At 35.9% G+C, this 17,565-nt stretch overlaps 1 protein-coding gene across 1 annotated transcript in view; it reads right to left on the bottom strand.

Annotated features, from left to right (window-relative positions):
- The window catches only part of pcxb (pyruvate carboxylase b), a 193,881-nt gene that overhangs the window by 152,241 nt on the left and 24,075 nt on the right, over window positions 1–17,565 (bottom strand). The window contains exon 8 of the mRNA XM_046850993.1: window positions 3,615–3,733. Coding sequence (XP_046706949.1) covers window positions 3,615–3,733 — 119 coding nt within the window. The remainder of the gene's footprint in view (window positions 1–3,614; window positions 3,734–17,565) is intronic.

The following is a 17,565-nucleotide window of genomic DNA, read 5'->3' as shown; positions in this document are numbered from 1 at the left end:
AATAACCACCGGCAATTATACACCATCCTATCACAGGAAACTTACTGACTACACACATCCACACACTCACATGTACTGTGTGTGTGTGTGTGTGTGTGTGTGTGTGTGTGTGTGTGTGTGTGTGTGTGTGTGTGTGTGTGAGAGAGAGAGAGCAAAAAAAAAGATTACTAAGGCAATACAAGCAAAAAATATCAGGGCAGGGGGTTAGTGTTAGTAGTGTTAGTTGCCAGTATATTAAAGAATATAGAAGTATATAGAAATATAAATGAAAGTTGGTGAAATAAACTAAGAAAAGAATGTTTAGATGAGTATTACATTTTCTCTATTGCAGCCAGTTAAAATATAACAGCATAGGGAGAGGAAAGAGAGAGAGAGAGAGAGAGAGAGAGAGAGAGAGAGAGAGAGAGAGAGAGAGAGAGTGCAAGAGTCAGAGAGAGAACAAGACAGAAAATAAAGAGAAATGGAACATATACTCTCTATAGTGCTTCACTTTCAAGTCATGCTTTCAGTTAGGCCTCATTAGCATACATGAGAACAAACGGCAGCGACAGCCACAAGCATTTTTACCTCCTGCTACATTGCATCTCTATTGTTGCTGAGATTCTCCAGGACCTTTACAGTTAAGATCAGCACCACATCACAATATAGAGTGCATATATAGTATGGTTATTTCCAATATTATGCCAGTTGGCAGAGTAACAGGACAGAGAAAGGAAATGTTCCATTCACATCCTATCTATTTCTGCCAACCAGTCTGTTGGCTGAAGTTATATTTGTACAGATCAAAATATTTTGGTGTAGACATTGGACAGACTGGGAGATTCTATATTATATGCAAATTCATTTTAGATTAAATTAAAAGGTTAAATTGCACCCTGACAATGGCTATTAAAAACACTGCTTCCAAACAGCACTAAGATATGAAAGCAAATCTAAGCTCTTACAATACCAGTTTCTTTTTCAGGGCTACACTGCTGCATCGCAGTTAATCATTGGGTTTCTATATTAATCACTGATTTACAAATCAGTTTAGCTTTATACAATTTAAAGTCCATAGTCTCAGTGTAGTATCTAAAGCATTTTCAGTGTTTACTATAGCTGTCATCCATTAAAAAATTAATTAGCATTACACTTATCCTATGAAGTGGCATGTTTGAAAAAAGTATAAATTTACCCCAGATAAATAAAACTACATACACTACACTAAACTTTGAGACACCTGACCTTTTCCAGCCATTTGTGGTTTTTGTTCAAAGTTTTACCACAAAGTTGGAGGCACACAGTTGTACGGGATGTCATTGGATTTAACATTCACTTTTCCCTTTACTTAAACTAGGATTCCCAAATTTGTTCCAGCATGAAAATGTCCTTGTGCACAAAGCCAGTTCCATGAAGATATGGTTAATGTGTTAGAGTGGAAGATCGTGCATGGCCTCTTGCAGAGCTCTGACCTACAATCCTCTTTGGGATGAATTGGAACACTGACTGCACCCCAGGCCTCCTCACCCTACATCAGTATCTGACTTCAATAATGACCTTGTGGCTGAATGAGCACAAATATCCATAACCACAACCCAAACTTTAGAGAAAACGTCTTTCCAGAAGAGGGGAGATTATAAGAAAAGAAAATTAGATTTAATGTAGAATGTTATGTTTAAGAAGTACATACAAATCTTATCAGATATCAGATAATTATCAGATATCAAAAAATATTATGTCCAAATTTGTTGTCTCTTGTGAACAATCTCTGATCAACAAACATAATGAATGTTATGGAAGCTGATTTATCCATCATCTATCATCATGTCATCATCTGCAACAACATGCTTGTAACCTGAAACTGCATGTGTGTGTGTATGTATCAAGAATCATTTGGTTACTAAATTGATATATTTTGGATATTAAGGTTGAGGTTAGTGTTAGATGTAGATATTGCATTAATTAGTTGTATAAATGATTTTGTTGCCGAAAGGTCTTCATCAGTCAAGGGCAGTAAGATGCACATAGTGTGTGTATACACTGTACAGCAGACCTGGGCATTTTACGGCCTACGGGCCACATACGACCCTTTGGGCATCCCTGTCTGGCTCTCGGTATGTCAGTCGTAAAAACAAATGAACAAGTATTTATGCTGTGCATGCAAAACCATGGCGTATTATTTACATATGGTGGCGCATATCTTTGTCTGTCTGCGACAGGTGATGCTAGCCAGCTACCCCTGGCCCCCCAAAAAAATGTCGGTTTACATTAAAAAAAAGAAACGTTGATTTCGAATGCTGCGTTTTCAACAAGACATGGACTGCTAAATATTTCTTTACTGCAGTCAAAGGTAAAGCCGTGTGCTTAGTTTGTGGTACACAAGTTGCTGTGTTTAAGGATTACAATCTGTATCGTCACTGCGTGACCAAACATGAGGAGAAATATAAGAGCTTATCTGACGAAGAGCACGCAAAGGAGTCGGAGGCTTTGCTAGCCAAGCTGCAAACTCAACAAACGCTTCTTACAAAACTTTGCAAATCCAGATACAGATCCTCTATAACTGATGATCACCTCTCAGCTGTCCTTCACATAGCCACCTCAGACATTCAGCCAGATTTCAGTGCACTTGTTCAAGCCCAAGACAGACTGGATTTTTCTCACTGAACAAGTAAACTAAACTGAAAACATCAAAAGCACTTATTGCTTTTTGTATAAAGTTGTTCAGTTGCTTATCTTTAACATAGTGCAAAACACCTTTTTAGTATTTGTGAAGATTAACAAGTTAAAAATAAAATGAAACAGTGATGTTTTTTTTGTTTTAAACTGTTTACTACTTGCTTCACTCGCTTTATTACTTTACTTACTAGCAGCTTATTAAAATATATAATTTACTGCTTTTTACAACAGGAGAAAATTAATATTGCAGAATTAATTTATCATTGGTTCGGCCCTGCAACACAGTTAAAAATGTTCATGTGGCCCCCTATAGAAATTAATTGCCCAGCCCTGCTGTACAGTATATGTGTGTGTGCATGTGTGCGTGTGTGTGTGTGTGTGTGCGTGCGTGCGTGCGTGCGTGCGTGCGTGCGTGCGTGCGTGTGTGTGTGTGTAAAGTAAATTGGATGGGAGAGTGCCATCGATCACTGCACTCTTTGGTTTGATAATGTGAGCTTGTGTGTGTATGTGTTTGGTTTGTCATTACAGTGCAGTTTGTTGAGTGGCCAATTCACTTTTTTATCTTTACACGATTTTCTTTTGATTTCCTGTATTCTCCTTTTTTCTTCGTTCTCACACAAAAGTAAAGGAGGCTGAAATAGCAACAGTCATGCAGCTAAAGAAAGGCATGTCACTGCTAACAGCATAGACACTTGCCGCAGCTAGTCCTCTGTCTTTCATTGGAAAAAAAAAAGAAATCACTTCAAGCAAAGGTTTTGAAAGAGATTTACTGAATGAAAGCAATAGAGATACTGAGCAATAAATAGTGTGTGTGTGTCTGTGCGTGAGAGAAAGAGAGAGATTGAGATAGTGTGAGAAAGTGCCAGTGGCTTCTAGGTAATACTTAGAAAAAAGAAAATCATAAAATTTCCTGTTCTACCATTTATATGTTAACTGGAATGATGTGAATGAAAACTCACTCAGTGATTTCCTCAGTAACAGTGTGCTCCACCTGGAGACGAGAGTTGACCTCAATGAAGTAATGTTTCCCATGTTTGTCCACCAGGAACTCCACCGTGCCGGCATTTTCATAGCCAACCTGAAAACACAGTAAATCATGTAACTAAACAATAGACATTGGTAATTGTAAGCTAAAATAACATTGGCTTTTTGAACATATGATGTTTAGTAGATAAATATCCTTATGTAATTGTGCAAAAATCATGCATATTAAAACAGACAATATAAAATTTCTTTCGGCTTCTCCCATTAGGGGTCGCCACAGAGGATCATCCGCATGTTTGATTTGACATGTATTTACGCTGGATGCCCTTCCTAATGCAACCCTCCCCATTTATCCGGGCTTGGGACTGGCACTGAGAGTGGCTGGGGTTGGTTCCCTGACTGGGGATCGAACCCGGGCCGCAGCAGTGAGAGCAACGCATCCTAACCATTAGACCACCAGGGGACCAGACAACATATACAGATAAATACAGTATGCTACAACAGAAAGCTATGATATAATACATCACTACTTATCAGGTATTCTTTTCATATGAATAGATGTGTTTTAGGTGCACAATACATTAGTACATTGGTAAATTTGTACACTATTAGCTGCACTCCACTCCATTCTGTGTGTCCGTTGGAAAGAGACCCCTGTCAACCAGATATGATTTGGGTGATGGCGCATTCTCAGTACAGCGGTCACACTGATAAGAAAGTCTCTTTGGCACTGGCATTCTTTTTAAACACTCAAATGTCATAGCTGTTCAAAACCTATAGAACACTGCTGAATGTGATAATCTAATACCGGATCAACACTGAAGGACAGTTTACTATACTGTATACACTATATGGACAAAGGTATTGGGATATCTGAATTTTCCAACTATATGTAGCATTACATTTTCCCTTCCCTTGAACTAGGAGACACAAACCTGTTTCAGCACTACAATGCCCCTGTGCTCAAAGCCAGCTCCATGAAGAGTGGAACTCTGATCTCAACCTTACTGAACATCATTTGGGATGAATTAGAACACTGATTGCACCCCAGACCTCCTCACCCTGCATCAGTACCTAAATTTACTAACACCCTTGTGACTGAATAAGCACAAATCACACTCTAAAATCTAATACATTTTCTTAAAAGAGTAAAGATTAATATAACAGCAAATAGGGTCTAAATGTGGAATAGGATGTTTAAATCACACATATCAATCTTATGGTGTGAATATCTCTGCATCACATCACCATATAACAGAAATGGTCATCTCATCTGAACCTAGTATCAATAAGCTTCATTAGTCAAGCTGAATACAAACGACTTATTTGTAAGTCGTTTGTACCCTGATTGTGTGTGCATTTACATATTATCTGAACCTCGATGTGATCACTTCAAATCATATCATTTGCATGAATTAATGAGAAAAAAACATTTGTTTAAATTATTACCCATAATAAAAGAAGAGAGAAAAATAAAGAAAATCATGCATGAATTAAAAATAAGACAAATACCACTAATCATTCAATTTGAAAAAAAGACTGTTTATGTCTCGTTGTAAGCCGAAAATGAGTTGTGCCCCAGCTGATGAACGATTAAAATCACACAAATGACAATAAATTACGACTGAAAGATTAAAAAAGTCAATTTTATGAAAAATAGTATGCTGCCCCTCCTACCCAGACAGCACGGCCAAATCTGCTCTTCAGGATCATGGTTATGGACGGCTATAGCACTATCTGGTGTAATCCACATTCACGATCTCCTGTCGCACTTGACTTCCCAATTTACACAAGTTTTCATAAAATCTGAATTCTGAAATAATTCAGTGTCCATTAATGTCTATTAAAACTACCCTTATAATTTTAATGTATTTATTAAGAGCCATAGCTGCTCAGCATGTTTTATGCAAAAACTGCCACTGAGAAATTTCATTTCAATCATTGGCAAATGGGAGATGTTGGCTTTTCAGTATGAATTTCTTTTCAATAAAAATTTCATTGTTTTATTTCTGAAAATCTGCATAACTATGCTCATCATTTTTTGTCTAACAGCTGATAAAAGCCTATTTTACTTGCTGTAAAAGCTTTTTTTTGCTCTGCAGTCCTAGCGTAATGTCACCTGCATGCATATTCTCTCACACACATACGTTATTGCAAGTTAGCAATGTTTCAATGTTTTTGTAGATCTTTATGATTGTATAGTATGCCAGTAATTTGACCAATTCTATATTTTAATAGTCTAGGTTATTTTGTGGTCATGGGTAGATGGTGATTAACACACAAAAAGAGTGAAGTTTTCAATATGGATCAGTGGGTTTGGTTAATCAAGATTCTCAGTTGATTTGTAGTTTGAACCTGGATACTGTCAGTTCCAAGTTAAGGAAGGTTACCATGTTTTAAACAATCTGTTACTGTTTGTTAATATTCTTATCATGGTAAATGTTTTTTTTAATCATACCAAAGGCAGCATTTTTTTTGAAAAACAAGCCTTTGCATTTTTCTGTAATTTTGCTCTATACTTCAATAACCTTTCATTAATCTGCTTTAGAAATATGATCGATGCAGAGAGGGTAACACAGTAAAGCCTTTCAGCTTGAGGACCCTGTGCGAGGAAACTGATGTCACTATTTCTTCAGCAGGGTTTTAAAATCCTTTAGGAAATCATACCCCTGTATAGCACTCTATGCAACCTTCATTTATGTAAAAAACACACACAAAAAAGAAATACCTCACACAAGTGATCTTGGATTGGACGTTCTTAAGAAATTTCAATATGCAATTATTATTCAAAAAAAGCACAGCCCTTATCTAAAATCAGAGTACAACAGCAAGCACTGGCAGCACCTTTTAAGTGAAGATCCACAGGCAAGAGGGAAAAATCTGCGAAACAGCAAGGAGCCAGTAGAAAAGACAGAAAAGAAGATTCAGGAATCAGCAGGAATTCCGCTTTTTGGACAGGATCCCAAATACATCTTCGTACTTAGATAAGGGAGATACTAAGCATGAGTGTGAAAAGAGAAAATGAAAGAGCATGCTGAGACAGAATGGGAAAAAACACATGGCGATAACTGGAGTAAAAACTGCATACATCTGCATAAAGAGTTGATGTAGTGGAGTTTATATGTGAATGTGGACTAATTATAAATATCAGGGCAATTCAGGCAGGTCACATACTCAGAAGGCCTTTAGCCAAGAGACTGTTGGGTCTACATCCAGGAGCCCTTAGCACTTCCTCTGCTACAAAAGACTTTTAATCTCCTTTTCTTCTCTCTCAATCAGCTTAGAAGCACAGAGGGGATTGAGTTTAATCCAGTGCCAAAATTTACTGTAATCTGATCCAATTTCTCTTTAGAATTCAGCGCTGCTTACTAATTCCACATCACAGTGAACCACACACACACACATACATATATATATATATATATATATATATAAAATTTATAAATATAAATGCTTAATGCATTTTATTTACTAAATGTAAAAAAAGAAAAGAAAAGAAAAAAGCACTCTATATATGCACTCTATATATTATTATGCACTCCTTTATTCTTTTCTCCAAACATTATCCAATCCATTCAGCCCAGTTGTTTTTTTTTTTAAACCTATGTTGCCCTTATATGGTCATTTTGAGAGGGTGAAGGGGTTAAAAGGAGAGCAGGGGTATCTGGGCATGGGGTTGTTTAAGAAAAAGGAGGCGAAGTGAGGTGTGCAGAAGAATAGCAGGAGCAGAGCAGATGGCGAAAAAGTTAAAAGGAGGACAGCGGCTTAGACAGCAGCAGCATCACACACTGTACAGCAGCTAGACACAGAGACAGGCAGGTACTAGAGGATTGAGAGAGAAAAAGGAGCATGGGGCTAAAGACAAGACAGATGGCATGAGATGAATGAGAGAGAGCGGATATATAGAGAAGGAAAGAAAAAAAACACAAAGAGAAAGAACGAAAGATGTGCAAGTAATCAGTGCCTTTTTGATCAGACACAACTGCAATGACATGCAATGATTGTAATAGGCTGACATGGCTGCTATGGTGATGGCAAATCGACTGATGTTATGCAGAATAAAATAAAAAGAGGAAGAAAGAGAAAGGTAGGTACTGAAAAACTCATAAAAATTGCCTGTAAACAATGTTGGCATTGATTAATCGTTTTAAAGTACTTTATATGCAAATACCATTTAGTACACAATCTGAACAAAATAATTAAAATGACAAACAAACTAGTTTGGGTAATAAAAGACTCCTGCATTCTCCCAGAGTCTACAATCTCTAAACAGGAGTTTAGAAACATATGATTTACTTTCCCCCCCAAAAAAAGTGAAAGCATCTAAAATAAAAAATAATTGAGTACACTTACAAATTCAATTAAGTATGCAAAGACGATTGCAATCATGAGTGTGATTGATCTCCTAGACATCTAGTTTGATGATCTTATAACATCTGTTTAAAAGGAGATTTGTAAAATCTATTTATTTATAGTTATTTAGCATCATGTCCTGAATAAAATTTGACTGTATTCAAAACAAGACATACACTATACTGCCAAAAGTATTGGGTCACCTGACCTTTCCTGCTATATGTGGTTTTTTCCCAAACTGTTACCACAAAGCTGGAGGCACTCAATTGTACAGGACGTGTTTAGATGCGCTATTATCAAATTTTGCATTCACTTGAACTTGGAAAACCAAACCTGCTCCAGCATGGCAATGCCCCTGTGCACAATGTGAGCTTCTTAAAGATCTGGTTTACATGTTTTGAGAGGAAGATCTTGAGTGGCCTACTCTAGAGCTCTGATCTCATCCCTACTAAACACCTTTGGGATAAGTTGGAACGCTGACTGCACCTCAGGCCTCCACACCTACATTAGTACCTGCTTTTCTTAACACCCTTGTGGCTGATGAACACAAATATCCGAAAGCTCACTCCAAAATCTAGTGGAACATCTTCCCAGAAGAGTGGAGGGAGTTATAAGAGCAAATTAGGATGTGGGATACAATGCTCAAAGATCACACCCCATACTTATGTCCAATACTTTTGGCAATATAGGACACATATGATATGATACAGTATAAAACAAGATATAATGGATAAAACATCATGGTGTGATGTCTTTACCAACCTACTGCTGAAAATATTTCTAGAATAACATCCCCTACAAAGATTACTATCTGTATTGTTATACATGCTGAATCTCTCTGCAAAATACAGAAACCCAGCAGCATATTTACATGTATTCGATATTCTCTGCTCAACTGAGTATTGTGTGGCACATCTGCAATATAATTTTCTGCGAATGAACTAGTAACAAATGAACATTGCTTTAGAAACCAATCCTGTAGAATCACCATATTAACATAAACAAACATATGATTTGCCTTGCAGTCAGCCATGCTGCTACAGAACATCAATCATCACCTTCTGACTAATTAGATTTGAGGATTCAGCATGTCTGTGATGGAAAATGTGTATGGAAAAATGGAATGTGTAGTGTGTACTCTAACATAAAATCAACCACCATGTCACTGTAAAAAACAAATCTACAGAATGTTAACTATTATTTAAAGTATTGCATTATGCACAATCTTAAAATAACAGATTCACAGGATCCCCATAGCCGAAGAGCAGTATTTATTCTTAAATAAATAAAAATACATTTAATAAATAAAGAAATATTACAAATGAATACCCCTGGCAAGTAAAACAAAATTAGGATAAACATGATCAATGAATTGTTTTGGTTCTCTGCTCCTAGCTATATTTTCACTGACTCCTATATACTGTATAATTATTTCATCTGTATCTGTACTGATTTAATGATGTAAAGAAACAGTTAAATGTGATTGCAACATGTACTCACAGTGGTCATTATTTTTACAGTCATATTTAAGGTTAAGTTTATGCTTAATACATGCTTGCGCTGACAGGTATTAGAGCATGATCATTCATGTACTGTTATTGTGAAGCGTTACCAAAGAAGGTGTCTTCGGAGATAGTTTGCGTTATACCCAAAATGTATCAGAGCGGACTTTAATGAATGCAAATTAAAATATGGAGTTGTAATATCATGAACTTTGCCATATCCACTGCAGGAAAATTAATCAATTCTGACTACAGCTCAGACCGAGGTCACCGGGTTTATTCCACTGCAGCTCTGAAAATTCCTCATAATTTGTCAGGACACTGCTTTAAAATTGTGTGCTGTTTGTACTTGATTTAAAAGTATTTCGTGAAAAGCTCACAAATACTAATGTTTCTATGCAATATTAATACTTCAGTACAGTCATGTTGTCTCATAATTTAATTTTGAAATTTAACAACTGCCCTTCAACTTGCATTAAAACTGATTTTTTAAGTCAATTTGAAATTGACTTTACAGTCAGTCAGAACTGCCCCCTTTCCTCCTTGTTAGCTCGTGTCCTTGGCCAGAAACGTTTTACTTGCACTAATCATTTAAAGTGAAATTCTTGTTGGTTAATAATCCTACACTAAAACAAAGAAACTTTTCATCTCTAAACAGCCTTGTGCAAGCGCTTAAAAAAAACTTCAATATTTCAGCCTTCTGTCCCACACACCCAGCTATCAATAAACAGAAAAGGCTAATGGAATTGGATTTCTTGTCAGTGGTAATCACACCTACATACACTACAGTTACAGTGAATAGGAATAAGTAAAAAAATAAACATATTACTACAATTTTAATGTGGCTTTATTGTGCTTTGGTTATTGCTCTACCATTAACAAGCAGGCTAAAAACAAATAACATTTATAGCTGGTACGATTGTGTTCATCTCTACAAGACTCATTATTCGATTCGCACAATGTTCCTAAACCTATAAAACTAAAATGCATAAACATGCTCCCTTTGTTGTAGTGTTAATTGAATCATTATTAACAAAAAAATATTATACTAAGTCATAATAGTATTTTAGTGATGAAGCAGTGAATAAAGGGAAGGCTAGACGACAGCACACACACTCTCTCTCTCTCTCTCTCTCTCTCTCTCTCTCTCTCTCTCTCTCTCTCTCTATATATATATATATATATATATATATATATATATATATATATAATTAAACAGAGAGAAAGATTGCAAGAGAGAGAGAAAGAGAGAGAGAGAAAACTAGTGACAGATGGAAAGAGTAACATGGAAAGTGAAATAGGGTAAAGGCTACTTAGAAGCTCCTGATTAACAATGACTGATTCAGAATAAAATGTCTGAATATGAGAGTGAGTCATTGCAGCATTCCCCAAACCCATAGTTAAGAATCATAGAGTAACACAACAGTAACCATGGTGACAGTGACTTTGGAAAAAATAATAAATTAAAATAAAGCATATTCTCCATGATGACAGTTTTAATGCACTGCATAGCTGTATCTACACACAACACTGAGCTTTTGTATCTCCCTCTTTACCTCTCAGTCCTTTAATCTACCAAAGTCTCTCTCTCTCTCTCTCTCTCTCTCTCTCTCTCTCTCTCTCTCTCTCTCTCTCTCTCTGTCATTTCCTCTCTTCAGTTAATGTGTCTGAATCCTTGTCTTTCTCTCCATTTGTGACACACATTTCAATCCGTTCTAATGACAATGTGGTGGCTCACACACCTAAAACTCAGACAGACAGACATGCAAAAAAACACAAGGCTATAAACAGCACCTAAAAGCAGTCTCCTTCCCTTACACTCTCTCCATCTCTTTCAGTCTCTCTAAACACAGACGTTTTTTTTAGACGGAAACATGAATATAATCCATTTCTTTCTTTTATGTCTGTTCTGGAAAGGTGAGGGATGCAGCTGCATAAATGTGTCTCGGAACATCTTTTCAGGCTGTCAGTCACGTCACATTGTTGTGCGTTTCGCATCAAGAACGCTTGATGTGCGGTCACTCAGCTGAGAAGCATTTTACTGCACTGAATGTATGGATGTAGCAACATACAGCCCAGTGCTGGTCTAAAAGCCCTGAATTCACATTCATAACACAAACATGAATATATGGTACAGTGCTCAGTAACATACAGAAGCATGAATATAAAAATGTTGTATATTTGACGTATATACTGTACGTCACAAAAACGTTTTTGTTGTATATTAAAAAAACAAAAAACATTTTGCTCATTTTTGACAACCACTGGTTGCCCTTTCTTTTGGTAGGTACCACCCCTGTATAGAACACGCTGCTAAATCTGCCATTTTAGAGATACACTGTAACAGTTGTCAAGCCATTAGAATTTGAGTCTGGTCAAAGACTCTTTATTTTCTTCCTTTTACTTGCCAATTTTTCCTGCTTTCAACACATCAACTTCGATAACTGACCTTTCCCTTGCTGCCTAAAATACCCCATCTCAGGTTTTACTATAATAGGATAATAATAATAATAATAATAATAATAATAATAATAAGATAATCAGTGTTATCCACTTCAACACTTCAACAAACAGAAGTATTAAGGTTTTGGCTGATCAGTGTAGGAAATTTATACGTTATTCATATAAATGTGAATGTGAATAAACATGATTATAGTTCCTATAGAGATCTTCAGAAACAACCAGCTGACTGACAAATGATTTATATATAATAAAACTGACATAATAATGCCATGACCAATTTATGTCAGATCTCACAAGCTGTGATGTTAAGAGAGCTCATCTTGACAGATGTTTCCTTAGCAGTCACTGGTAAGACATGTCCCATAATACTCGCTATCATAACAATTTACTAACTGTTACTTTAAGATGTCAAAACACACACTTAATGCTGTATACTCTGTCAATATTTTTTGTTGACACTGACCCCTTAGATGGAAAGGTAAGTGTAAACCTGGATTAGCTAGCTGCTCCTGGCACTTCAAATTGTTAAAAGGAGCTGTCATGAAAGTGATATAGGCCATTATCATAGACAGTTAGTGACATTAGTTATAGTACACTGTTATATTTAATGCACTGCTCTTGAATTCTTAAATCTGATTGGCCAGGTGATGTTGATTCATTCTATAATCCTAAAACAAATGCATATGAAGTCATTAGTTGAATGGTTGAGTTTTTAAATGGAAAAAGGCATGCAAGCATGGTGAAGAGAACATCCAAGTTTTAAGTTGGAGACATTTAAACCCTATCTGCAATGAGGCAGAGCCAAGATGATGGCCGGGAGATCATATAGGTATCAGAAGATTGAAGAAACTTTTGCAAGTGTGGAAGAAGAAGGATGCAAAATATAACAGGCTAGAGTATGTATGAACTTTACTACCAGAAGTAAGCCATTTACACACACACTGACCCTTCACTCACAGAATTGCTATGTCCTGCTATGGTGGACTGTCTGACAGACTGTTGATTCTTATAGTAAACTACAGCAAATACAGCATTCTTTCACTGTGAGAACACTGGACGTCATACTTCCCGTTTCCTTTCTACCTCCAGACTTAATATTCTTTATAACTATGAATAGGACTGTGTCATCCCTATAACAAGAGAACTGCAAACCATGCTGCTTAATATAATATCTTTCAATAAAAGGCATTTATTAAATATATAGCAGTGGGCTAGGAACCAAACCATGGGGAACACAATGAACACAGCTAGAATACATTATTCAATTAATATTTCAGTAGGTTCGAGAAATAAGTTCAGAATCAAGAGGGCAAAGAGGGTCAGCATCAGCGATAACTAACAAGTCATCCTTAACCCTGAGGAAGGTAAAACAGTCTTGAGGATGAAGGTTCCCAGACACTGCAGATAGATATGTTATATATCTTGCCATTAATTACAGCAGAGTTCATGTGATGGGAAATTGTTAGCAGGCCTGGGCAGTTTATAAATAGAAGGAAAAAAGAGCTCTGGGGATTCTCTGGCCATGGGGTAGTAAAGAGTCTTGCCTCTCTTTATTGCCTTGCTGTATGTACAACCTTGTTTTATATACAAGCGTTTGCACTTTCAGACCTGTCTTTCTTCTGAAGCATTCTCATTAGCGACCAATAGCCTTCATATGGTGGAGCGCAGGAGTAATTTTTTTTGTCTTATTTATTTATTAAACAAAAGAGACTGATGAGGGAATTACTGTAGACATGTATCTACTGTAGCTTCTGAGACATAAATAATAACAGGAGCTAATTGTAACATCAGTGCTGGAGTCAGCACCACAGTGCAAATTCCCAGATGGCATCTTGGCCTACAAACATGGCTGATGCAAACCCCAGTTCCCAAACCTGCTTTGCACAGTTCACACCATCATACCGATCACCCACACCTGGTCTTAATGTCTTGCACACACACACACACACACACACACACACACACACACACACACACACACACACACACTCACTCACACACACACTCACTCACACACACCTACACTATAAATACATACTACGCACACATCCTAAAGTCATATGTTTATTGATCTGCTTCTTGATTCTCATTTTGTTTCCTGGTTATGGATTTCTCCTCACGTCTAACCTAGTCTGTTTGTTCTTTATTTTACCTTGTGAGTTTTTTTTCTGTTTTTCTGTTTGTACCAGCACTCTCTTCAATCTGATCTTGTTTTGTGGATGTTCTACATCATTAATCTGAAGTATAAGTCACTAATTAAGTGAATCAATGAATCTTTGCCAATGTGCTGTGGTATAAGAGAAATAAAACTCTTAAGAATTTACTATTATAAGAATATTTTAACAGTTGTTAAAAGCACTCTGCTCATATCAAACCAATCAGTGACTATTTTCTATTATCAGCATGCCCTATTGTGTTTTATCACTTAAAATACATAAAAGCATGTCTCCTGCGATATGCCTAAAGTGTGAACATGTTAGGCTTATCACACAATTAAAAACCTGTATTTTGAGAATTTATGTTGGAAAATATATGTCCAAGATCCTAAAATTGCTCATGGGTGTTATTTAAATTCAAATAATTAATGCTAAATGCAAAATGATGTGTCAGCCTTCAAACAAGTCATAGACAAATGCAATACAGATAAAGTTGTCTATTATTTTGTTGAAACTTCAGTAGTGTACAAAATATAACACATCTATCAGTGCTAGCATTAAGATGTGTTCCTGATATAAGAAATATATATCATACACTTTGATCAATATGGGTTTAAAAATGACTCTGTGTCTGCAAGTTACAGTTTGATTCTTCTTGCTTCAACTTCCACAAGGATCATTTTCAATGCTTCTTAACACCTCCACTTCCAACCACAACGAAACACCTTTAAAGTTTAGTTGAAAGTTGGTTGCATTTTCTTCTACTTATTATATTCCCAGTAATCCACCAACACATTTAATTGAGGTCTCGGCTCTGGCATGACCAGGCTATTGTTCTGAGAATGGCAAGTACATCTTGATCTTATTTTTATCATTGTGCTTGAGGTTATTATCTTTTGTTAGAATTCATTTCTTCTGATTCCAATAATGTTCAGAGTGCATTGTATGAGTCTATGATTATCAGCATGAATGATGCTTAGAAAAAAAAGAAAAAAGACAGCCTGCAGTTGCTGTTATAAACCCTTGTTGCTATATCAAACCTGCATACTATTGATTGCGTGACTATTGAGAGTCTTCCATTGCATCAGTGACCTTGTGTTACTTCTAAAAGTAGCACATTTAAACACATTGCATAGAATGAAATCTCTTGGTTATGGTGCAAGTTTTGTGTAGTTTGTTCGTAGAAGCTTTATAACAAAAATATAAAAGCTCATTGTATTGACTTGCTTGCTGCCAGTGAAATAATTGACACCTGTGGATTTCTTTAGCTCTAAAGTAAGAGTGGGGCTTTATATAGATTAGTGATGTAGATAAAAACAAATGAAATAAAACCGTTAAGTGCAGTCTAATCCTCAGTCTATCAGGAATTACACAACAATTCTTGGTTATTCCTGGAACAATATTTCTTTTGATTAAATATTTTATATTTTTTTCCTCAAAATGTATGGAACTAAAATGGGCAGAAAAGTAGACATTTGGAGAATAAGAATTTCAATGCTGTAGCGAAACCTTGCCAGTTGAATGTCTCCTGAGAACAGATGTTGCAGATTTTCACCTCAGCTTGACCCTCTGCAAAATATCCACTACCCTTCTGGAAAAGTTCGTAAATATCAATACAAAGCATGCATTTTAGGATAAGATAGGATTTTTGGATATGTATGATTGCAATCATAAGCATTCAATGTTACAAAATTGTTCTGTACGATTTTACCTCTTCTTTTTCCTACATGTATTTACCAGTTAGAAATTGAGCATTGCTCAAATGCTCTTATTTGACAGTTGTGCTGCCACATATAAATAAACACAGTGGAAATAACAGCAAGAGCATCCACGAGTAAGGGTAATGAGGGGTATAATGTCATCATTTAATCAGATTTAAATTGTCATACGTCTGTCAAGCATTCTTTATCTATTTTAGTAATGATCCTATAATCAAGATTAGCAATATAACACTGCAATGTCGATTTTTAGCTTTCTATTAGCAAAACATGATCAATTCTGGTTTTGCCAATGCTGTCATAGAAACTAATAATATCTCAGTGTGTGGTTATATGCGTGTGTGTGTGTGTGTGTGTGTGTGAGTGTGTGTCGATCAGGCGGTGGGAGAAGATGAACAGCTACACACAATCGAAATATCCAAGTTGTCATCTCATAATTCTGCCTTGACATGAACGCATTCTGGTAACATAAAGTTCTCCCAAATGTTTTATGTCCTTAAAGTCCCTGCTCATTATTCAGTTATTCATCATATAACATATTCAGTAACTACTATGAATTATTCATGACCTCCAATGAAACTAATAGAAAAGTTGTGCAGTTAGAAGAGTGAGGAATGTAACTATCCCAGAGGATTTAAGGGGTTAATATGCTGAAGCTGCACTGGAAAATGACCTTGTAATGAAATAACAAGGCCTATTTAGTATTTTGCAAGTTTTGTTCTGCTTACACAATACTTTGCTAGTCAGGTAACAGCAAGAGGAATTTTTTCTATACAATAGAAACAGATTTGCAAAAATACAGTTCATTTACATATGCTTGCTAGTCTGTGTAGGACAATGAATTAGATAGAAATTAAGGGAGTTTGTACGAGGTCGATTGGTTATGCATTTACAGATAAGATATTAAATGCTGAGTAAAGATTTAGTCAGTTTACTCCTCAAAGCTCTGGGCTACAATGCTGTTGAGTACTGTTTTAAACATCATACCTAAAATATACAAACCCTTTGTAGGGTGCAGTTTTAGAATATAACAACTCAACCGGGCATTTATTGTTTAACTGTGGGGCAACAAATCTCTGTAACAAAATTCAATTAAAATAATAAACCAGACCCTTCCTAAATTATGAAACAATATTTTAGACAGAATCTTTTAAAGGTGAGGTTATATACTTTTTAAGGGACAAGCACCTCTGCCATTTAGCTTGTTCGACTCATAAAAAGGATTCTATAATGTACTTAGCTTCCAAAAAAAGGGTAACGTTTATAACTCTTGGAAAATTAACTCTTAAAGATCCTAAAACAAATGTAGGATCGTTAGAATTGTCTCTATTATAATTTTTCTACTTCATATTGTACTATTGAACTACTTTATATTCTCAAATGTACGTTTGTCGAGCCCTTGATAATGCTGCGCAAATGCAGACACAAACACAATTTCACTATTTATTCTTTAGTAGTCTCACACTGCTATACCACACATTGTGTGGGTGGGGCATTCTTGTCTTATGTCATCAAAGACTGATTAAAATGCTTTACAAGTATTAGCAATACACCTTAAATGTATTATATGTCTTCTTGGACAACAGATTCATTAAACCTAAAAGGATATTTTTTATATTGTATTAAAAACAGAACATAAAGTAAACAATGTAAATGTATATGTGTGCCTTATTATGTGGGTGAGCTTTGTGTTTATATATATATATATATATATATATATATATATATATATAT

The sequence above is a fragment of the Silurus meridionalis genome, chromosome 6 (genome assembly GCF_014805685.1).
Source record: "Silurus meridionalis isolate SWU-2019-XX chromosome 6, ASM1480568v1, whole genome shotgun sequence".
Taxonomy (NCBI): domain Eukaryota; kingdom Metazoa; phylum Chordata; class Actinopteri; order Siluriformes; family Siluridae; genus Silurus; species Silurus meridionalis.
This window is presented reverse-complemented; position numbering and strand designations above follow the sequence as displayed.